Source organism: Plutella xylostella, chromosome 23 (assembly GCF_932276165.1).
Source record: "Plutella xylostella chromosome 23, ilPluXylo3.1, whole genome shotgun sequence".
Taxonomy (NCBI): domain Eukaryota; kingdom Metazoa; phylum Arthropoda; class Insecta; order Lepidoptera; family Plutellidae; genus Plutella; species Plutella xylostella.
In genome coordinates, this window is record NC_064003.1 from 4501650 (window position 1) to 4524660 (window position 23011).

Sequence of the window (23011 nt, forward strand, 5' to 3'; positions counted from 1 at the left end):
TTGGTAAACTGCTATCATACTAACCTTTTCTCACCTAGCAAAGTTATTTTAACTTTAACAAACTGGAAATACTAAATTGTGCTCAAGTTGGTTTCAACAGTGGGACTTGGCATTGACAGATCACAGGAAGACAATAATTTAGTATTCCCAACGATAGAGTTATGAACGATACCTTTGTCTAAAATAGTGCATTTTGTGTTGCATCGTAGTGTATTTATTGATTATTAACTTTATAAGTTGTGAGTGCCCCTTCACCTTGTGGAATAACACAACAATTATATCAGAATAGGTACAAGTACAGATAAGCAAAGAGTGCTCTTTTAAAATTGATACATAAATAATCAACTGTTATAAAAGCGGTTGGTGTAGTTTGCGCTTGTCATTTGTTGATGTGCTCTTGTTACGGTAAGTAAATAGTTACAAATTTATATAAATTAAATACCTGCTGTGTTTAGCTTTGTAGTTAATAGTACTTACTTGTAAATACATATCAATATTAATTAACAGAACTTAATCGTAAGTTTCTAAAGTTACTTTTGATTATCTGTGTTAATTATATATGTATAGGTCGATATCAGTTTATGTATTGTTAATTTAAAGTAGCTACATAGATCCCAATAATATAGGATAAACATAACTAGTAAGTAACTTTTAAAAGCGTAACTATTAAATCTTAGATTAGGTTACCGGAAACTAGCTATCTATAGGTGGTTATTTATGTTAGTCGTTTGGCTATCGGACCACCTGCACAATTATCTATCATTAAAATAAAATAATTATGTGATGGCCAAATATCTATCAATATATTGCATGATAAGATGTTTAAGATACATTGATTGTACCTATCTACTTGAATGTTTGGTGCATTATTGCAACGCCAGGAATAAGTTAGTAAGTTACTTATTAGGTCTTAGAAAAAATATTTTGTGCGTTTTTTTAAATATCAGCCCGTATTGCATTACCCTCAAACCATAAAGTAATCGCAAAATAGATCAACGAGTATAAAGAAGGTCTGTGAATCAGTGCTGGTGATTTGTTGTTGTTTTTTACTTAATTTTAACTACAGTGAAACTATAAAGTCCTGAAATTAAATGAGGGCACTGCTATCTTTCATGTAGCAACCCTATATAGCGAAACATAACTGACTTTGATACTTGAAATTTTGCCTGTTAACTTCCTACCTATTTATGTATTTTAAAAACAACTTACCATCCACAAAAAAGCTCTTATACAAGCTAGAAGGTGTTAATATGAAGGCTAATAGTGAAACCAATAAATATTTATTTAGATAACGTTATTATAACTGTATAAAAAAACTGGATCTGTTGACGAAGGGCACACATAGTAAAGACATCAATTTATCTTTTTGGACGGCCAGTTCTGTTTCTTCCAGGAGTTAGAAATATTCCATATGTTGCCCTCTTTGGCACGCTGGTCCGATATAACTATAAAATAAAATAAAAAAATCTTTTTGAGTTACACAATGCCCCCTAAATTCACACAATGTGAATTTAGTAAGTAAACAAAAATATATCTTCAAGTATCAAAATGTTAAGGTTTGACTCAACTGAAACCAGATGAAACCTACAATCAGTGGTATGTAAACAATGTTCGACTTGGGCTCTAAACCTAGGTTTATCGATAAATGAAGCGTTGCTACTAATATAAAATGAGTTATTACAATTTGTACAATGTTACATACACGTCATAGACGCTGTACGAGCTTAAACATCCTCCAAATTCGACAAAATGTGTCCAGCTTAATGTTCCGCTAAACATTGTATTAAAACTCGATAAATAACTTCACTAGCTTGACTACGAATATTTTTCTTCATCTTCCTAATTGCAACCAAGCGTAAATTATTGCTTTTATCTAGATTATACTTATAATTAATAAGAAAATTCAAAAAACAGCCAACCGCCTATTGACATAAACAATTGTTATGACTTTTATGTTTCTTTTCTAATGGTGCCAGGCTCCTGAAAATTTTAGTTCCTCAAACATTAATTTCAGGACTTTATAGTTTCACTGTAACTAATTATTAACCGCAACCTCCACCCACTAGATGGCGCCACGAGTAGAGAAGGTATGTGAGCCGGTGTTGCTGGGCGAAGGCCCCCACTGGGACTGCAAGAGGCAGGCTCTGTACTACGTCAGCATCCAAGATCACACCATACACAAGTATGTGCCGGCCACTAACGAACATTGCAAGACTAAATTGGGTAAGTTTTCTTTCGCAGATCAATAATGTATGTAAAACTTTTGGAAAAGCTGAAGCTGTCAAGAGTTGGTAGGTAGGTACTATGCAAGTGAATTAAACCTTCTGAGGTATAATGGATCGATATAATACAGTGTATACCTACAAGGCTTTCCGCTTCAGCGATAACTAATTTTATAATAATATGATGACTCGTGTCTTTTTGTAAGTAACTAAGAAGTAGGTACTTAGGTATTAGTTACGGATTTGTTATACCTAACAACCTTGTTTTGGAAGTAGGTAGGTAGATAGGTATTTATCTTAGTTGTTTATTTCAGCATTATGACATTATTCTGTATTATCTCTATTAAACTAATTCTGTACTATCTCTATTAAACTAAGAACAAAATATACAGTGCCCGTATAGTGTACTACGGTTGGTATATGAACCTCAAAGTTTATAAATGGCTGTAGGAAATATCGACGCTTGACAGGCGGGTCCTAATCATTTTAAATTACATTACAACCCTATACGCTAATTTTTAATTCCGCGGAATTCTGACATTTCATTAGTGATACCACTAAAAAAGCTCTTCACCGAAAAAAGGTAAAATTTGGATCCATTTAAGGGCAATATTTTTTTTAATATTTTCATAGAAAAACATAAATCTAAATATTTACTTGCTCAAGTGAAGTAGGTAAATACAAAAATAACAAATATTTTAATACTAGCTGTTGCCACGAGCTTCGCTTCACCTTAATTAGTTTTCCCGTGGGAATTCCGCGATAAAAAGGCGCGGAGGGTGTCAGCTAACTCCATTCCAAATTTCATTAAAATCGGTTCAGTTGTTTTGACGTGAAGAAGTAACAAAGGTACACACATACATACATACACACATACTCACAAACTTTCGCATATTATAATATTAAGTAAAATCACGACTCACGACCATTGTATCGAATTAATTTTAATTACTTTATTTTATTCTTTAGCATGGCATCACTTTCTACTAAATTCAGGGATAACAGACCTTTTTAATCGATTTCAAATAAAAGATTCTCAATTCGGTAAGTACATAATATGTTCGGTATATAGGTACCTATGTAAGATTATTAGAACTGCACCATATTAACATATGACAATCCATTAAGCCTAATAAACAAATATGTTTTTTTTTATTGTATAAGTATGTTTATATGTTTGTTGGTATGTATGTTTGTCCACGAATATCTCGGAAACGATTGATCTGATTGTTACTATTCTTTTTTAGAGTTCCGTACCTGAAAAGGAAAAAAGGAACCCTTATTGTTGTCCGTCTGTCTGTGACCACCCTTTTTCTCAGAAACGGTTAAAGATATCAAGCTAATATTTCATATAGATGTACATAATGATGAAATTAAAAGGAAAAATATCTCAGGTAAGTAGACTTGTATGGAACCCTCAGTGCGCGAGTCCAACTGGCACTTGGCCGGTTTCTTATCGTTGACCTTTCGCGTTGTGATAGTTTGTTGATTTTTATAAACGTTATGGAGCCACAACCTGGCCCTTCCCAGGAAGCGGCCCCATCTGACAGAGCACAAGAGTCAGACTTTTTCTCTCCCAGAAAAAAGCGTCCTCGTGGTTCTTTTGCGCCTAACGTAAAGACCATCATTATAGTTAAATATTTAAAAATATAATATTGAAAATTGTCCGGATACAACTGATGTTCAGACTCGTATTGATAAAAGTACCCAGCCAAAAAAGGTTTGTGATCTCTGACATGTCAAAAATTTATAACTGTCAGAATTCCGTGAGATTAAAGATTAGAGATTAACCCAAATGCCCTCATTGTGCTTATTCCAGAGGGTCGCGTGGGCTTCATAGTGCCGGTGGAGGGCAGCGCGGACCAGTTCGTGGTGGGCTTGGAGCGACGGTTCCTCGTCATACAGTGGGACGGGAAGAATGGCAGCAAGACTAAGGTAAGTCATCATCATCAACCCGCAATCGTAAAAGTGGACTGTTGGATTAGGACCTCCCCCAAGGAGCACCACAACCCTCTGTTTTTGTCCAGCCACTAACGGCTACGTGTCTTGCCGTTCCAGCAGGCCGGAGGGCGTTCCACGCTTTACGAACTTGTGGTCTCCACTTGAGAACTCGTTTATTATGTTAGACAAGGCGCCTCGTTGTAGGCTATACTTATAGGAATCGGTGACTTTCTCGTTCGAATGTAAGCTAAGTATCACTGAGCAAATAATCACTACGTGCTAAGTACCTATGCATGTTTACCTAATTATATAACTCTATGTACTACATCAGGTGGTGAAGGAGCTAGCGGAGGTGGAACATGGCCGCAACACGCGCATCAACGACGCCAAGTGCGACCCGCGGGGGCGCCTGTACGGAGGTGAGACATCCGACAGATATAGTTATATGTAGATATAGGCAGCAAAAGAGATATCCGCCCCCCAAGTGCACGTTTGATCCTAAGAGTTACAAGAAGCTCTATGAGTGCTCTTGAATCATAATTATCATCTATCATTCGTCTGTAGAAGTTAATATTTATTTAAAGTGAAAATTCCGGTGGTGTTCTCTTTCGCTGACTGCGTAGGTACATAACAACCTGCAACTCTTGGGTGAATGAAAATAGTCATATTAATTGGAACACTATAAATCGGTCTTCAAAAAATCGGAATAATTCTGAGACACAGTAGATTATCTCTTCAGATTCATTCAACAACAATTATATTCTTGCTACGAATAAACAAACTCTTTAAATACTTACCTAATCAAAATGCCAGGTACAATGGGCCACGAAGAGCCGCTAGGCAACATCGAACCTAACAAAGGCTCTCTCTACCGGCTTGTCGGGACGACTATCACTCCGCTGGCTGACCGCATCAGCTGTTCCAACGGACTCGCCTGGGACCTCAAGGAGAAGGCCTTCTACTATGTCGACTCGTTCGAGCACAATGTACGCAGATACGACTATGATGTGGAGACTGGCGATATTTGTGAGTACTTATTTGACATCTCTCATTTGTCTCAGTCTCTAATTAGCATGTTAACATAGAGGTAGATTTGGAATCATCTAGATTCTATTTACATCGTTGAAACAATGGTCTTGTTCTAGCTCTGTGTTCGTTTGATATGTTAATCAACCTTCATAGGTGCATTTTGGTCTCATTTAAATATCTTGTAATATCTAGATCAAGTGCTATGATCCATAGGCGAAGTGTTTACACTTCATATTATATTTTACATCCACAGCAACTCATCTATACGTAACCTCTTCCACAGCCAACATGAAGCACATTTTCGACCTCAAAGCCAACAACATAGAGGGCGCCCCTGATGGCATGACCATAGACACTGACGGAAACCTCTGGGTGGCCGTATTCAACGGATCCTGCGTTCTACACATCAACCCTAAAACTGGGAAACTGCTACAGAAGATTGCCTTACCAGCTAAACAAATAACGTCCGTAATTTTTGGTGGTAAGGATTTGGATGTGTTGTATGTTACGTCGGCGAAGTTGACGATAACTGAAGAACAGAAGCCGCCCTGTGGAGCCTGCTTTGCTGTTACTGGTTTGGGCGTCAAAGGGTTGCCGAATGCTGGCTTTAAACTATGAAAGTGTTTGGTTATAGTAAAAATAATTGCCTTTATTTATCTATGGACTATTGCTATAAAGTGTATATTTAAATGAATTATAAAGTGTCACAAAATATAGTTATTACGTGTTGATAATATATTTATAGTTAAGTATGTAAGTATACAATGTTCCAAATATATAACTGTCCATATATGCGTTTTTTAATATTTAATATTTGTCGTCATCAGCCAAAAATCGTCCACTGCTGGACACAGGCCTCTCCCAAAGAGCGACACAACACTCAGTCCTCGGCATTCCTCATCCGATACTACCAGCTAATTTAACTGTATATAGGTAAGTACTGACCTTTATAATTATAAGTATTCCTCACTTCACATACAACACTTCAATCTCCTCAACTAACTCTACGAAATAAAACCAAAAACATAACCTAAAAACAAAATCCATTTATTCGAGCAACATTTTAACTGGCACATTAGGGTGTCCCTTCACCCCCAGTCCCGTGACTCTGAAGGTGGACCCACATGGCGGCGGCTGCTCCTCCCCGCGGTTCATTGATGCTGTCGTCACGAATAGCTCGTCCATGTTGGGCCCCCCGAATGTCACTGACGTCACTTGTAGAGCTGGGATCGCCACTTTCTGCAGGATTGTGGAGGTTCTGGGGTCGATTTTTAGTACCTGGAATGAGGAGAGATTGATTTACAAGTTAGGTTCTGATTTAATGTGGAAAATAGGGTACACTACAGATGAAGAAACGGAATCATAGCTGTGCAAGGAACGATATTGACTGTGAGTAGTAGGATATTCGATCCAATCGAATATGATGCGGAGGAAGCTCGCTTTACTTACAAATAAGAGTATGCTCGGGTCCGCTGAATGAATGAATTTGTCTAGTGGGAGCACTTGTTTTTACACATTAGGTACCATCGACAGTGACTCGGTCCGTGCGTACACTTATCGCGTTCCCACTTAAGTATTTTTTGCTAAAGACCTATGCTACAGTCGTCGAAATATAATAGGCCCGTTTGGACAGCTCCAAAATGTATGGGATGACAGCTGGTGTCAAACCTAAATTAAAATCTAGACAATAAGTAGCATTTGGTGCTTTAAAAGTTCTTTTTTTCTTTCGGCCGTTAAATAATAAGCCTGATTATGTGTCTTTTTATGTATTTCATCAAGTAATTCAAGAGTAAATAGCAAATTTGTGTAGCTGTCCAAACGGGCCCATTACATTTCGACGACTGTAACGTAGGTATTTCATCTGAATATTAACCTGTCGTCCGTCGAAGTTGGCGACCCACAGATTCCCGTCGGTGTCGATGGTCATGCCGTCCGCGATGCCCTCGAGCCCGTGCTCCGCGTACTTGAACACTATGCGGGGGTTCGCTGGAACGAGACAAGTAAACGGTTACATACTGGAGTTTAAATTAGTGAAGGCGCTAAAGGTCTTCTCGTCTGACGGTGACAATATGCCCGGTATGGGTTTGTCAGCGTGGTGAAAGGATTAGGATAGTCAGAGTAGCGTCAAATTGCAGAATATGACTTCTAAGTATTTAATATTACACTTTTTTTTTATTTAGTACAAAAACTTGTGTTGGGGTCCACCAACCCGCACTAGACCAGCGTGGTGGACTAAGCCTAAAAAACCGTTCCTTCATCGGAAGGAGACCCGTGCCCCAGCAGTGGGGACGTGATGGGTCGTGATGATGATGATGATGACAAATACTTGCAAAAATACTCTTGCCACACCTTCCTACCCTTATCGGGGTCGCATTTCGTGCATCCCTCATTTATACCTAGGTACCTAATAGGATTTTAAATTAAGTAAGTACATTGTTAACTTACAAATATTTCCAGTCTCCACATCATAGTCGTATCTTCGAATAGCATACTCAAACGAGTCGGCATAGTAGAAGGCCTTCTCCTTCAGATCCCAGCAGAGTCCGTTAGAGATGTCGATGTCTCCCTCCAGTTTGGTGGTGCGTCCTGTCGGGCTGACGGTATAGAGGGCTCCCTTCTTCACTGTGAACTTGCCTGGCTCGTACTCGTTGCCCATTGTGCCTAGAAGGAGGGAAAACTGGGGTTATTGAAAGTATTTAATTTATGTTATAGATAGTTATAGCATTGCAGGTGGTATTGCGAAAAGGAGTGATTCAGATATGGAATTTCTGAAAGGATTCTACGTCATCAAATGAGTTGGTACGGAAGGCTTTGTAGGTAGCTGTTATTTAGGTTTCGTTTATGTAAAACAGCTACAAAAGCAATATGACAGCAACCTCAGACTTACGAGTTTTGCCCCTATATTACTAAAATTGCGATTTGTTCTCGGGTCTAGTAGGTTAGGTCCGAAGAATGACAAAAAGGCGCTGCGCTTGTATTTGTAAAATATATCGACTAATTTCGAACTCACCAGCAAACAGCCGTCCCCTCGGGTCAGCCTTGGCATCATTGAACCTGTTCCCAGGATTCTCCTGGTCCACCTCGGTGACCTCCCTAACCACACGCGCCTCTCCCTCCCCGGTCCAGTGCACCACCACCACGCGCCGCTTGAGCGAGATCACGAAGTGGTCCGGCTTGTCTTGGACGGGAATGATGAAGGTCGGCATTTCCTCTGGAGAGGGGGTGGTTTGTTAGTGGTAAGGGGAGGGGATATGGTAAAGGTGTGTGTGATTATTGCTGAGTAGGCAACTGGAAATAATGATTTGCTCTAAACTAGAGAAATGTGGAGTAAATTAAAAAGAGAAATAATAATATGAGCTTCAGGTAAGATAAGCTTTAAGGTAATTTTCATCTCAGAACTTTTATGCAAAATCAGTTAATTAAAACGATAAATGTGAGCTTCTGACAAATTTTATTTCAGAACCTTCAGGCAAAGACAGATACAAATACAAACCCCATTATTATCATAAAGAAAGACTACAGATAGATCTGCTTTAAACTCGGCTTTGGACTACTGATTTGTAGGAAATCTCTGAACCATACCGATTCTAAACCAGAACTGTATTTAGTGTAGAAAGAAAGAAAGATATGTATCTTTGTACATGTATTTAGTGTACGTTTTATAATAAGGAGGAAAATGTTTTCATGGAGCTAACGCATAATAATAATATAATAATTATTAACTTACCCAATTTGGCGCTAGTGTGCTTGCCCGTGGCCGGCACATACTTGTGTATGGTGTAGTCGAAGATGCTGACGAAGTACAGCGCCTGCGCCGCGTCGTCCCAGTGAGGGCCCTCGCCGAGCGTCACCGGCCCAACCACCACCTCCACTTGTGGCGCCATCTAGCGAACGAGGGCGGAACTAGATTGAGACTAGGTGTGAAAAAATTACACGGATTCATCACGATTAATAAAGTTTGTTGGTCATTTAACAAGATGCTGACGAATAAAGAGCCTGTACTAATCCACGTCACCACTGCAGTGCCATGGCCCGACCACCACCTCCACTCGTGGCGCCATCTAGAGAATGAGAGTGGAACCAGTCACGATTCATGAAATTTCGCGAAACTTTTTTATGATGATAAAGTTTGACACAACATTTTAAAGATATGCAAAATTCGTGATGGAATTTGAAATTTCACTGACCTTTGAGAAGTAGGTATACAGGTCGGTTCAAACAAATTGGTGGTTCTGAAGTTGGCAGAGAATGCTCTTTGTTACCTTGTCAAACTAACAAACCGCCTATTCATTCTTTCAAAGATTGACAGTTGTTTAGTTTGACAAAGCACAAAAGTGTATTCGTGGCAATTCCTAACCATCTTCAGGAACTATCAAGTTGTTTGGACCGAACTGCACCCACGTTAGTAGGTACCTAACTAGTATGGAATGCAACCAACCTGATTTGAATGTGCCTCCTTTACCTATCAAGGTTTATTTTAAAATACCAACAACAATAAACCGATATAAAATACTATGAATTTTGTGAAGACTATTACGTTGTGTTGGTCCGACGTTCACAAACAGATTAACAACTTTTAAGGCTTCTTTGCTTTAAATTAGTTACGCGCCATTAAAACTAAATAAACTAGGCTTCAATAATAACAGGAAACACCGATTCTTTAATTGTTTTAGAACAACCTCGATATATCTATTTGGTAAATAAGTAGAATTTGTTGGTAAACAACGTGTTTTTCCGAGTGGAACTTAAATCTTTTCGATACCTTATGGTATGATTTATTTGGAGATTTTTTCTTTGATAGGTTCATAGAATATTAAGAAGGTACAGCATCATAACTAGCACAGGGCGAATGACGTTGTTTTGCGACCTATGTGTGCCTGTCAAGATTCGAACCTACGCTTACTTGGCAGTTAGGTACTTGGCTACTAACCACTGAGCTATAACTTTCAATCTCAGTAAATACCTAGCAATCTTATCTTAGTTACCAGGTACATAGATATTTATTAACTTGGTCGTCAATAATTTAACTTCCTCCCCTTTTATCTTATTTACGGTATCAAATCAAATATTTTTTGCTATCAGTTTACGTTTGCCCATAATTATTATCTAACCTTGACATTATAAAACATGTTTTTACTCTTGTTTACTATTCTCCATTACTACAATACCTCATACCTCATAACAAATATTAGATGACCATCAATAAATCACAACTTTCCTTCGTCTAATTATAAGCTAACTTCGGTAGGTACCTACCAGATTTTCAAGCTAGAATAGAAAGCTAATTCTAGTTTAGGATGTGCCTAGGTACAAGGTAGGTTAGGTAGGACCTACCGAAAAACAAGCATTGTTAAATATTCTTATTATTTCCAGGTTTTTTAAAACCAACAAAATTATACTAAGATACCTCACGATAAAAATCTGATAAGCTTATTTGATTTTCAAGATATCTAACTAACCTACCAGTTTATTATATGTCCAAGATGTATAACACTGTTAAGCGTACGAAATCAGGTAAGTAACTAGTTGAAATATGTAATATCATATTGTTTGGAAGAGTTTTTAGCAAGCTTGTTGTAGCGTTTGGTTATAAATAGGATTAGTAGATAGGATCAATGACCGCACCTATAATAGATCCGTGCGTTTAGTCAAGAAAAAGCATAACTAAATACTTCAAATATAATAAGCATAAGTCATAACTACTCACAATTGAAACGAAACGAATTTTCATCTAAAGTCTGTGCAGTGTTTTTTTAGTGAATTACCTATTTTATGAGCAAGTTTAGTTACTTTAGCAAGGTGGTTTGCTTTAGAAGAAAAGTTTTTCTTTGGATTTTCATCAATTTCCAGGAAGTATTTCAATATGTTTTTCCGGAATGCTTGGAAAATCTTGGGAGAGGTATATGTCCAGCGATGGGCGATTACAGACTGATGATGACGATGATGTTTTTTCGCGATGCACCTTTTACAGATGTAAAGGCAAACTGTACAGCAATTTAATGCAATCTGAAGCTATAGGCACCTATATATCGGGAAAAAATGCCGGCGCGTACTCCAATAGCATTTCAAAACTAAAATAGGAAAAAAAACTTACTTTAATCTAAGTATTTGTTGAACCGGCTAGTCACACCACCTTTAAACAGAATAAATAACGACATGCTGCTAATCTGTGAGTGTTTTATATACGTGATAATACTTTATCTAATCTTCACCTCTGAATCAAATCCTAGATAATGACTGGATGATTTTTTTCGCGATTTCTCACAGAATTAGCTCGAACATCTGAGGATTGTTTAAACTTCTTTCTTAATTAGGTAATTCAACTTCGATTAAGATTTTTTATCACGTTGCGATGTACATCTATTATACTTGCGTATTTTTTTAAACTCTACCTTAAAGTAGAACCAAAAATTTGAGTTTTTCGAGGACTTACCATATTTTCTCCATGCAGATCCGCGTACAAACATAAGGTAGAGACCAAAAACACCCAAACTTTACACATAATAACAGATATTTTTATAATTGGCTAAGTTCAGTCAGTCAGTTCATATCAAAATCACCTAACTACTCATATAATAAATATAGCAAAATGTTAATATAATTGGCTACCTCCTAAAAGTAGGACTAGGAACCATCTATATAGTTAGGAACCGAAATATTTTTACACCAGGGTACTCTACCTTTGTTTCATGGCAATTTAGTTTGAATTTTATTAAATTGTAAAACTGCGATTTGATTAAGAATGCTATTCTTTTTCGCGGAAAATATGTAGAAGTACTTTGTTTCTACATGCTCATAGCACGGAGCAATAACGTGAGGTAAAAAATATTTATTACGATTTTTATCAAATTGTACCTAAATAATACTAAACGTTCTACTAATGACTAATACTAAAATCTTTTCAGCCGCCTCACTAACAACATTATCAGGAGGTGAGGTGATTTATCGGCATAAAAGACAAAACTCTCATAAGTGAGTTAGGGGGGCGGCAGAGAATCTCTCTGGCTTGCATCATTTCTGCAAACAAAGCATGGCAATATGGGATACAACCCGCGCAGGACAATACGTGAGAAAATGAATACGCGGTCGCTCTCTCGAGTGAGCGCGATACGAACGTTTTATCTTTATCATGTCTTGTCATGCCCATCTTGCTGCCCGTGCTACGTATGCTGATGAAACGTCAACATCACCTCGGTGGTCTCCATTAAAACTTCAACACACCCAGATATTTAACTTATGACGTCTATGACTATGATAATCTAGTAATCACAGGCAATTTTAACAAGATAAACAATATTTTATTAATCATATGTTGGCTTCTCTTTTTGATAGTGTGATTAAATCTGAGATAGATATACTTTTGCCGCTTGATAAATGGTATTCGACGATCATCATTATGATAACAATTTAAAAATAAGAAGTCAAAATTATAAAATTGTACTTACAGTATATTTAGTAACACTTATGTAGGTATATTATAAATAAAATATCACCTTGGCTTATCAACATTTAACACTTCCAGTCCTTTACCAAACACACATACTGTTGCCTTATCACTGAAATAGAAATAATTTGCATTACTTATAATGTTGGTTGACAATATCCATAATTTGTATATGTTTATGCAAGATTGAACATCCAGTACAGTTATTTTATGGTAGTTATTAACTTTATCTTCACCTGGTTTCGCAAATAACATCTATTCCTTGAATATCGGGGACATCACTGTATCGTTGGCTAACAAAACTACATGTTAGACCATCATCATTCATTTCATATTTACTCAAAGTTATCCTTTGATCTATGGAAGTACTGAGTATAAGATTTCTACCCATGAAGCTCAATCCTGTCACTTCTGAACAATGAAAGTTATCTACTTTTGTCTCCTGTGTTTCTGTACATTTAAAGTTTTTAAACTTGATATTATTTACATGAATTGCATTATCGTCACCCCCTGTAGCAAATATTACTTCATCTTTCGATATTACTTTGACATCGACACTGTTAATTCCAGATTTATTTGTTGTTGTCACAAAGAAAGGCTTAGCATCATCTGTAATGATGTCATGTTCAATGTTATTAGATATTAAATCATCTGTTACATTCCAAAATGCTACTTGCCCTCTCGTTGTACAAGTTATGAGAATATATTTTTCCTGAAATTTAAATGTTTTGGTTTTCAGTATGCAAGTCTTGTGGTATTTTATTACGCCAGCTGGTTTGAAACTGTTATTTTTATCTGAATACTCAAACTCGTACAGTCTAAGTATTGCATCTGAACATGCAGCCACTATAAGAAATTTTCCATTATCTACTTTGATGATTTCAATATCCATCATTCTCATTTCAGGGTCAACGTCTACACCACAACTCTTCCAATTCTGGTTTCCTTTCCTTTCTTTATCTGTGCCTCTCACTTGATAATCTACAAGTTCTTCCGACTCTACAGTCAATTTATTCTCAATGTCTTTAAATTCAATCACCTTTATGCATATTTGAGCTCTTCCACCCGCTGATACTAATGTAATCTTTGTACTATCTAAATTGAACGTTTTGACTGTTCTTATACTAGATAAATGTTTAAATATAGCAGAATCGTGAAAGGACGGTCCATTTTCTGTATTTTTATAAATAGATATTCGAAGTGTCGTGTCTTCGCCGCCAGAAATTAAATATATGGCGGATTTGTCTTCAAGTAAATGAGACTGCAAACAGTTAATTTCTTTAGTGTGACACCCATTCACGATATTTTTGGAAACTATTTTGCTGAGTTGAAATATTGATTCATGTAATTCAGAATTCTTCAAATATATCAACTTGATAAATTCGTCATAATTATCTTGTATTTGTTCAATATATCTAACGGCGTCCCAGGATCTATGCCCGCCACCACATGGTACTTCAACTAGCTTCGATCTATTAGTTATATCATAAACTACAAACACTATTTCTTGAAAACCACACACAATATTCTCATTTTTATCTAGAAATTTTTCAACCCATTCAAAGTTCAAATCTATACTTTTCATATATTTAACTGTATCGTAGGCTAGATCAAAATGTTTAACGGTTCCATCTCTTCCGGTTGTTATTATACCATTATCTATAATGGTTATTGAGGTAGGGCCATATCTGCCATGAACTTTGTTGAGGGTTTTCACTGGATTATTTTTACCAATAATGTAAATGTGTACATTACCGCAACGGTCTCCAACTGCAAATAGCCTGTTCTTTGAATCTATTCCGGCGGCTGTCAGCCATCTTTCTTTAGATTGTGGCAGTGAGAAATTAGTGACAGTCTCTACCTCATTGCCTTTCGATGCAAGAATAGTTATATTTCCATTATCGCTACACACAACCAAATGTCTATTTCCCGCCCAATGCATTGATAAAATTTTACCAAACTTCATCTTGGTGTTGACTAATTTTCGAAGTGTTGGCTCGCCTTTACAGGTTTCGGCGAAAACATCTAAATTCCCGGCCATGTCCGCGACAGCTACAAATTGTTTGCACGATGATAAACTCATGAGTTTATAAGTACTTTCGTGTGTGAGTTTGTGTGTCTCTGTTACTGATTTCAACACAACATCATAAAATTGCAATTCATCCCTTTCATTCAATATAACAATATTTCTTCTTGTAGTAAAATAAATCTTCTTGGGGTTTCCTACATCTGCATGTAAAATCTCATGTTCTCCATATTCTTTGGCTACAGTTAGTGGATGCAATACCAAGCCACTGTCACCTCCTCCTGTTACCAAGTTCTTTCTGTCTGCATCCAGTGACCAAATGCATCCATTTTGATGGGCCATATTTTTCTTTAATATATTTCCTTGGAAGTCCCAGAAACAGACAACAGAATCTTCTCCTACAGATATGATTAAATCATCTGTAATGTATGATCTCATGACGCGGGCTGTATGGCCATACACCTCATATTTGCTGTCATAAGCTACAGTCTTCCAATATTCCTTTGTGTTGGCCGGAGTAGTCACTGTGGTACTCGGACCCCAGATTCGGATAGACCTGTCATCTGAGGTAGTAACAATCAGCTGCTTTTGTATGTCGCAGGATATTGAGAATATTACTCCCTGAAAATAAATAGTTCTAGGTTGCAGAAATGGATTTATATATTTTGAATAGCAGAATTTTAAGTATGTAATAGCTGGTAGTGGTTACATTTTATTGAGGGGCAAGTATGCTGATGGTGATTTGATATTCAGATGCAGATAACAGAATAATTGAGGTTCTGCTTGTTGGGTGAACTTTGGTGCATGTCCTTCCTACCTCTGGGTTTAAGAAAATGGACTACAAATCATCCTTATTTTACTCAGTATTCTAAAAAACATAAAGTAAATACTCACCCTATGTCCTTTGAGGGACATAAGTGGCTCAGTTTCACTGCAGGCATGGATGATGACATCCGTGAAGACAGTTCCTGCCAGGACCAGGACATCATCATCTAGAGGCACAAGACAACCACTGTACAGTATAGAGTTGTCTTTACTGTGGAATGAAGTGATAAGAAAAGGTTCTTGACTGGTATTCCATATCTGCAGGAAAAAAAAGATTATAGCTGGCTTCATTTTCTATACAAGTGTTAAATATCTAATTAATTTTTTTTATTCCAGCGCAACTATCTATACCTTTGCAAAGTAGATTCAAACAACATTCTAGCCTATAAAAATTTGTGAACTCTATGACATGTTTTTGTGAATTCATTCCAGTTTAAATTTGACTAATGATGATAATTAATAAATTTAAAATAGTGTTTATGTACCTGAACAACATTATGTGCTGTAAGAGCAGCTATTTCTTCCTCCTTGGTCCAGACAACAGCATGTAACCAATCATCACAAATGATTGGACCAACTCTTGGATTTAGCCTCAATACTTTCCTATCACGATTAAAGGACCAGTCTATAGATGCAATGGAAAACTGTTTGCCTCCGAATATAATAACATTTCCTTCATATTTTGATGGTATGAAGCCATATATTTTTTGACCTCTCAGAACATGTTCAGTTTGCAATAACTTCTTGGTTACAATGTCGTAAACGTGAGCCCAACTGCCAATTCCTAAAATATATAGAAACAGCCTTTAGTGCATAGAAACAGAAAATGGAAAAGCGGAATAATAACATAACCTCTGAATGACAATACCTGCTAATACAATGTTACCAAACAGTTTTACAGCAGTTATATCAGTTTTTATAATGTGTGGTATAGGTACAGACATTATCACAGTTTTGTATTAAATTTTATAATACATAAACCGATACAATGTAAATCAAAATAAGTTTCACGCGTTTGTTTACTATTTCAACTTTTGACATTTTGGTTTTTGACATAGACTTGTCAAAAAGCGAAAATGTTGCAACGTTTCATTTCATCAAAATCCTTCCATTTAAATGGAAAAATATTTAAGTTTTTATTCCTTGCTGGTTACCATTCTACAAAAAAATTTGTATTAAATTTTCATTTCTATTCGTAAGAGATTCTTAATGTTCTTCTTCTTCATCAGCTCGAGCGTCCCGTCTGCTAACCAAGAGAAAATAAACTGCTACCTACGTTACGTAGGGCGGATATCCGGATCCGGAGCGAGCATCCGTCGCTGGGCTCCAATCCTCGATTTCCGCTTCCGTCGCGGAAAAAATACCTACTCCACAGTGTTGTGAACAGTTCGAGTAGGTACTTAATACCAAAGGGAATGTTTAATTTTGATTTACTATAAGTAATTAAATACCGTGGGACTGCCAGTGGCACCTCAGGATCCAGAGATATAATAGAGAGAGGAGTAAGTACTTATATTTTTTTACCTTGGATTAAAATAGACCTAAAGTTAATCATAAGTAGTTACTTATATTTTTAACAGACCTATTGGACCCTGTTGTAAGTTGTGACTAGGATCGGATCTTCGATCAGATGAATAAACTCACAAACATAAAAGCAAGGTGACGATTCACTCCAAGGACCTATACTTCTTTAACGAGAAGACTCACTCCATCCATACTTCATAATAGTGATGTACTATTCCAGGTAAATTAATAAATAAATTGTCGGTAAATATGAAACATTAACTTTATTATTATTTTGATAACCACAAGATAGTGTAAGGTATTTACAATTTAACTACTGCAACAACATCATTATACTTCATTGAGTTATGTTAATCTGATTGATATTGATTCAGAGGGTAATGTTCTTTGTATTTTTTCAAATGCTGCTCCATCTGCTGCATTTGTTTCCTGAAACAAAAGACATAGGCTGTTTATTTGATTTACAAAATTAACCTATAATAAAAATATTCAGGAACTTACATATTCAAAGCTTGTAATGGCCATGCCTCACGTAGGTACTTTAGTATCTTTGGCGAATATAGTGTATGCTAAAACTCGTATTCAACTATATCACTAGTAGCAAATAGTAAGTGATTAATAAAATAAATAGTTAACATACTGTAGCCTCGGGGGCATGTCGTGGTAGACTTCCTCCAGCATTTCCTTCCAGTGTGGCTTTTGTTTCTTCTCAGCGTCTTGCATGGTCTTGACGACGTTGTCACGGGACTCCTTCAACCAGGCCTTGTCCTCCTCATCACTCCATAAACCTGGGAATATATATTATGTTTTTTTTAATATTAGTTAGTTAACTACTAAAGTATCCCGAGATGTGATAGCACCTACCTATACGTAGTGTACTTTTATTACTAGACTAACGCAAATTTTACTAGACAACAATGTCATCATGCACCCAATCTATCGTTCTAGTGTTTAGCGATGTATTCTAAGGCCGAGATAAATAGTCGTTGCTTAGCACTTGCTCAAACTAATGCTTAGCCAAGTACGACTTCACCTGTAGAGCGATCCGGAAAAAACGCAGCACATTCTATTCGATAGTCTATTCGAAAGTGCTGTCAACCTGTCAACAACCAAATGGCGGTGTATAGATTTGCGAAAGTTTGACAGCTATCATTCCATAGGTCATTGTCAGAATAATATTATGTACTCTGTGGTCATTCTTTTCGAAACTCATTCGAAAGGTAAAAAGTGTTCAAAAGTGCTGTCAAGGTGACAATAGTCGCACTCGCATTCGATTCTATTCGTTAGCTCGAATTTTCGTGATACGGGTACTGAACTAAGTCGAGTTGCAATGAGTCTCTAAAATAGACACTACTTAGCGTTTGCTCGGCTAAGTCACTGGCTTAGAACCTGTTTTGTCAAATCTGCGTCAAATGTATATATTTATTTATCTGTGGTCATAGTTTCATTCATTCATTCCGTAGTTTTTTAGCAAATTTGGTATAAATGTGGTCAATTGTGGTCTGTGGATAGCCTGAGAGCTTAGAATAATAATTCCTTACAACTAGTGCAGCCACTTACCGCCAGGTGGCGACTCTCCCCGTGCTATAAAAGTTCACGTTCATATTTATTTCTTAATTAACCCTCGGCGAAAATAGGAGTATTATATATTATGTTTAATGTGTCTGTGTATGTATTTGTCAGCTGAATCAATTTCCGATTAGTTTTTTTACGATGATTGGTAATAGGTATAATATAACCCAGAGTGCCTACCTATATTTTATTAAAATAAACTTAGCAGTTCCAAAGTTCTGCGATTCTTTTATTTTTAGTTTTGAATGTCGGTTTTCTCCCATAAAAATTCCTATAAACAAACCAATTGATAATAAATACCACAACTATTTATTTCAACGGCGTGCTAAGCAAGGGCCAAGTCTTGACAAATGTGAACTCGAACTCGGCTAAGTCAGAGTGCGAACTCCGTAGCTTAGTCTGTGCTCAAGTAGTGTCTATGATAGTGAAATTGTGTTCTAAGCATGTGCTTAAGCTAAGACTCCGTCTTAGTTTCGTCTATTTATCTTGGCCTAAGAAAAGAAGTAGAGTAGGTCGACGAACCTTTTCTTTCCAAGTAAAGTTTAAGCTTCTGAATGGGACTTTCGTCTTTCGTCCATTTTTCGATTTCTTCCACAGATCGGTAAGCTGTGCTGTCGTCGGAAGTGGAGTGATGGCCAACTCTGCGAAGAATGAGATATCGAATGGACATTTAATAATATCCATGTAACTATAAGTATACAAAATTGGTTTTTGTTTTTAGGAAGAGCGTAACATGGGCAAACTGATGCTTAACGCGGAGACTGATATTTGTACAAATCTTTAAGCTGCAAGATGGAAAACTGGCAGTAGGCTCACCCCTTATAAACTTTATTAGTTACATTGAATCTAAATACAAAAAAAATGTGAAATGCGGATCTAGTAATGTAAGTGTGAGCTATACAAGTTATAATATTAGGTACCTGTAGTTCATGGCCTCAACCAGCACAGGCTTGTTGTTCTCAAGGGCGAAGGCCCTCGCCTTCTTGACTGCGTTGTAGACGGCCAGGGTGTCAGTGCCGTCCACTCGGAGCGTGGTGATGCCGAGGGCTGGTCCTCGGGCGGCGATGCCGTCACCGCGGTATTGCTCGCTGCTTGGTGTCGATATGGCATAACCGTTGTTTCTACTGGCAAACAGATTAGAAAAGCTTTGAAATTTTTTCATGGTAGATGATGGGTAGATGGATGAGTATATATTATGCGCTATACGGTAGATGGCTAGATGATTACACTGGGTCGACAAGCACAAGCAAAAGTTTCGGAATCTGAACCTAATTCTATGCTTTGTATGGGATACGTTAAAAATAGTACAGAATATCAATACCTACTATCAATTGGCGTGGAGTCGGGTGTGCAGCTACTGTACTGTACTACCACTGACACTAGCAATTAACAGTCCATAAGCAGCGTGGCACGCCTATTAAACATCTGTCGGATCCACACAAGTTACGTTAGATAGATTTGACAAGCGAGCGACGCTGCTTAAGGATTGTTCGGTGGTGACAGCACATAGGAGGAAATTTATAATGTTACTCATAAAATCTTACCATAGGAACACAACAGGTGCATCCAGTGTAGCAGCGAAGTTCAACGCAGCGAAGGCGTCGCCTTCCGAAGCAGCACCCTCGCCAAAGTAGCAGATCACGACACGATCGTTGTTAGCCTGGCGCTTGAAGGCATACGCTGCACCCACTGCTTGCGGCATTTGGGTTGCTGAGGAGATATCAATAAAATATCAGGAAGGCTGGGATATGTAGTGCTTCTTGGGAGAGTATTTTAGCCGATTATGGGCATGATGATGAGGTAGGACTAGTAACTATTTCACCCGATAGAAACAATTTGTAACTAAGATGCTATCTTTTTATACTTGTTTAAGATACCGGTGAAAGCATCATCTACTTATAATTTCTTAGTCAAAATATTCATAAGTAAATAAGTTAAGTATAATACAGCAGCAAAATTACCAAGCGGACTGGATATGGAGACAATATTGTGTTGCTTGCTCCCATAGTGTACGGGCATGGCTCTTCCTTTGCCGGGATCTTCATGGTTGCCATAGCACTGGTTGACCAGCTCAGTCACTGTCATGCCACGGTACAGGATCACGCCCACTTCCCTGTACTGGGCAAACACCAGGTCTTGGGGTTGCAGTGCGGCGGCGCTGCCTACCTGCACGCCTTCCTCGCCGTAGTTGGTCATGTAGAAGGAAATTCGACCTTGCCTGTAAAATAATGTAAACAGATAAGTTGGCAGGTAAGTATAGTCACAATACTATAGTAGGAACCTACTTACTTAAGTGTTTTTAAGTTATATCCGACAGGAGGTTACACAACTCGTAATTTTGAACAACTTTTTATAATTTATTTATTTTGTCCACGGAAACAGTAGTTAGATAGTTAAGTTTCTCCGTGGTTCCTCACAAGTTCCAAATAGTAGAAAAGATGCCTACCTACTGTAATAGGTACGTAGATACCCAATACCTAGGGTAATAAATTGATAAGTCTACCTGCTGCACTATACGAGTAATAAAAGTAGGAAGTTTACCTTTGAGATTCATACAAAATCTTATCCATTTGACTCAGCTGTGCCATTGTTTTGTAAATGTTGACTAAAGAGTCGTTATCGATATTTGGCTCCTCATTTCTATCGATAACTTCGCCGCTGTTGTCCAACACTCGATAGATAGGGATGGGGTCGTAGCTGGTTTCGTCTAAAAATCGCATTTCCGTAACGTAGGGAGCCTTCGCCCCAGGGAACTCTGCCAGCTTACCCCCATTTTGTAATTCGGGTCTTGTATGGGTTGTTAATAGCTGAAAATATAGCAAGAAATAATCACGTCATCGTCACTAGGTTAGAACAATAACATGTAAGAGTCAATAGTGTTATCTTTATTTTTATTTCACTGTTGAACAAACACTTCACTGTAAAAGTTTACTTAAAGTTATGTCATAAAATTTAGAGGCGTGTAACGGGTAATGAAAATAGCTAAATTACCTACAATAATCTTTAACTTACACGGGCAGACTGCCTTAAAGTCAGCAGCCGCAGAAAACTAACACCGTTTCTGAGCGCCATGCCGAATGAGACTGACGTAAAAATAATAAAACATTTGTATACCTACAAGTATTTACTTAACATATCATTAGCAAGTATGATAAGCGAAGCGGCATATCGTCACCGCATAGAATATTCAAAATTAAGTGGTTGCCTAAGGTTTAGAGGACCGTGGAACTTCGCATAACATGGAGGAGGCCTATAAACTATAACCTGCAGTAGGTTGACATAGGCGGCTGATGATGATGATGATGAAGGATTAAGTTGTACTTAACAATTACTAGTTATCTTTCATTATTTAACTTAACAGCTTAACACAGTAGTTAGATTAACTAGTGAAATAAGTACATTTTATTTTAACACTTAGAGTGAGACCAGACGTTATTTTTACTCTTAGCCTAAACTTAACACCTTTATGTTAATAAAGAGCGGTTTCTTTTGGCACAGGTGCTTAGTGCACTTAAAAGGAGATTCTTACCTTGTAATTAATACCTACCTATGGCTAAAGAAATAAATATTTTTGTATTTTTTGTATTTTGTAGACGAGCGTAATTTTGTGAGTTGTGACCACGTATTCTGATGCGCGGGTACGAGGGGGGTGGGAAGTTACTCGCTCCCCTTGTCCCCGCGCACATATTTCTACTATGCTATAATTTTATTATGTACGTAACTACGACCACGTCACCGAAGCCATTGATAATTTAATTTTATGACATGTTGTGATGTTTGAAAAAAAACCTCTGTATTAATACTTACACTGTGTAAGTTTGTCGAATGCACGAGTGATATTAGTCGGAGAAGTTTCAAAACAAAGTTTTTGGAGAGTGATAAGATTTTTTATTTAGTTGCTGTGTACCCAGCAGGTACTTACATTCTGAAATAAGAATCTTACTTGATTAGGTATTCAAGTTACTTATAAACTAATGCGCTATAGGTATGTATGTACTATAAACATTACTTACCTTTATAAATGTCTACTTATACCACAAAGCAAATACATACCATACGAAGTAGCTGCCTACCCCTACCTACCCTCCTAATGCCTGGTACCTTCATTGACTAAAGCAATAAAGATCCTGCGTTTGATTGAATATTCTACAATTAATAAATCTCTCAAAGCGTTATAAAATGCAATGTGTGAAAAGAAACCGAATGTCCCTCATACAACTACTAAATAGCAGTTCGACCCACTGTGGACCGTGGCGATGGCGCAGGCCGGCCGGTGTTTTTGGGTGAGAAATTATGAACGTAGCAAATAAAAGCGTAACGTGAGTTTTAATTTTTCATGTGGCAACAAACCTACTCGCATTTGTCAAAGTGAAATTTATATAATCCGGCCAAGTAAAAATGTCCAAGATTCCTCTGCTATTCTGCAGT

At 37.3% G+C, this 23011-nt stretch overlaps 4 protein-coding genes across 5 annotated transcripts; 1 reads left to right on the forward strand and 3 right to left on the reverse strand.

Annotated features, from left to right (window-relative positions):
• Nucleotides 1–239: 239 nt before the first annotated feature.
• On the forward strand, nt 240–5930 carry LOC105381547 (regucalcin). Its single transcript, XM_038113321.2, has 6 exons — nt 240–405; nt 2067–2223; nt 4042–4157; nt 4495–4582; nt 4977–5189; nt 5476–5930. The coding sequence occupies exons 2-6, from the start codon at nt 2067–2069 to the stop codon at nt 5808–5810; spliced, it is 909 nt and encodes a 302-aa protein (XP_037969249.2). The 5' UTR covers nt 240–405; the 3' UTR covers nt 5811–5930.
• Nucleotides 5931–6218: 288 nt separating this feature from the next.
• LOC105381548 (regucalcin) lies at nt 6219–11422 on the reverse strand. 2 transcript variants are annotated; one of them, XM_011551304.3, is made up of 6 exons: nt 11287–11422; nt 8920–9076; nt 8203–8403; nt 7638–7853; nt 7066–7178; nt 6219–6470 (listed from the first exon to the last, which is right to left on the reverse strand). In XM_011551304.3, exons 2-6 carry the CDS (start codon nt 9074–9076, stop codon nt 6240–6242), a joined length of 918 nt encoding a protein of 305 aa, XP_011549606.3. In that variant the 5' UTR covers nt 11287–11422; the 3' UTR covers nt 6219–6239. The 2 variants fall into 2 exon arrangements, with proteins under 2 accessions (XP_011549606.3, XP_048485450.1); XM_048629493.1 differs by lacking the exon at nt 11287–11422 and adding an exon at nt 9631–9777.
• Nucleotides 11423–12619: 1197 nt separating this feature from the next.
• Nucleotides 12620–16625, reverse strand: LOC125488589 (WD repeat-containing protein 6-like). The gene is made up of 5 exons (XM_048629490.1): nt 16356–16625; nt 15973–16271; nt 15557–15745; nt 12873–15283; nt 12620–12748 (listed from the first exon to the last, which is right to left on the reverse strand). Exons 1-5 carry the CDS (start codon nt 16429–16431, stop codon nt 12682–12684), a joined length of 3042 nt encoding a protein of 1013 aa, XP_048485447.1. The 5' UTR covers nt 16432–16625; the 3' UTR covers nt 12620–12681.
• A 630-nt stretch (nt 16626–17255) lies between these two features.
• Nucleotides 17256–21743, reverse strand: LOC105381551 (2-oxoisovalerate dehydrogenase subunit alpha, mitochondrial). The gene is made up of 8 exons (XM_038113411.2): nt 21596–21743; nt 21125–21390; nt 20545–20801; nt 20128–20293; nt 19504–19707; nt 19106–19224; nt 17652–17799; nt 17256–17440 (listed from the first exon to the last, which is right to left on the reverse strand). Exons 1-8 carry the CDS (start codon nt 21653–21655, stop codon nt 17362–17364), a joined length of 1299 nt encoding a protein of 432 aa, XP_037969339.2. The 5' UTR covers nt 21656–21743; the 3' UTR covers nt 17256–17361.
• Nucleotides 21744–23011: the final 1268 nt, after the last annotated feature.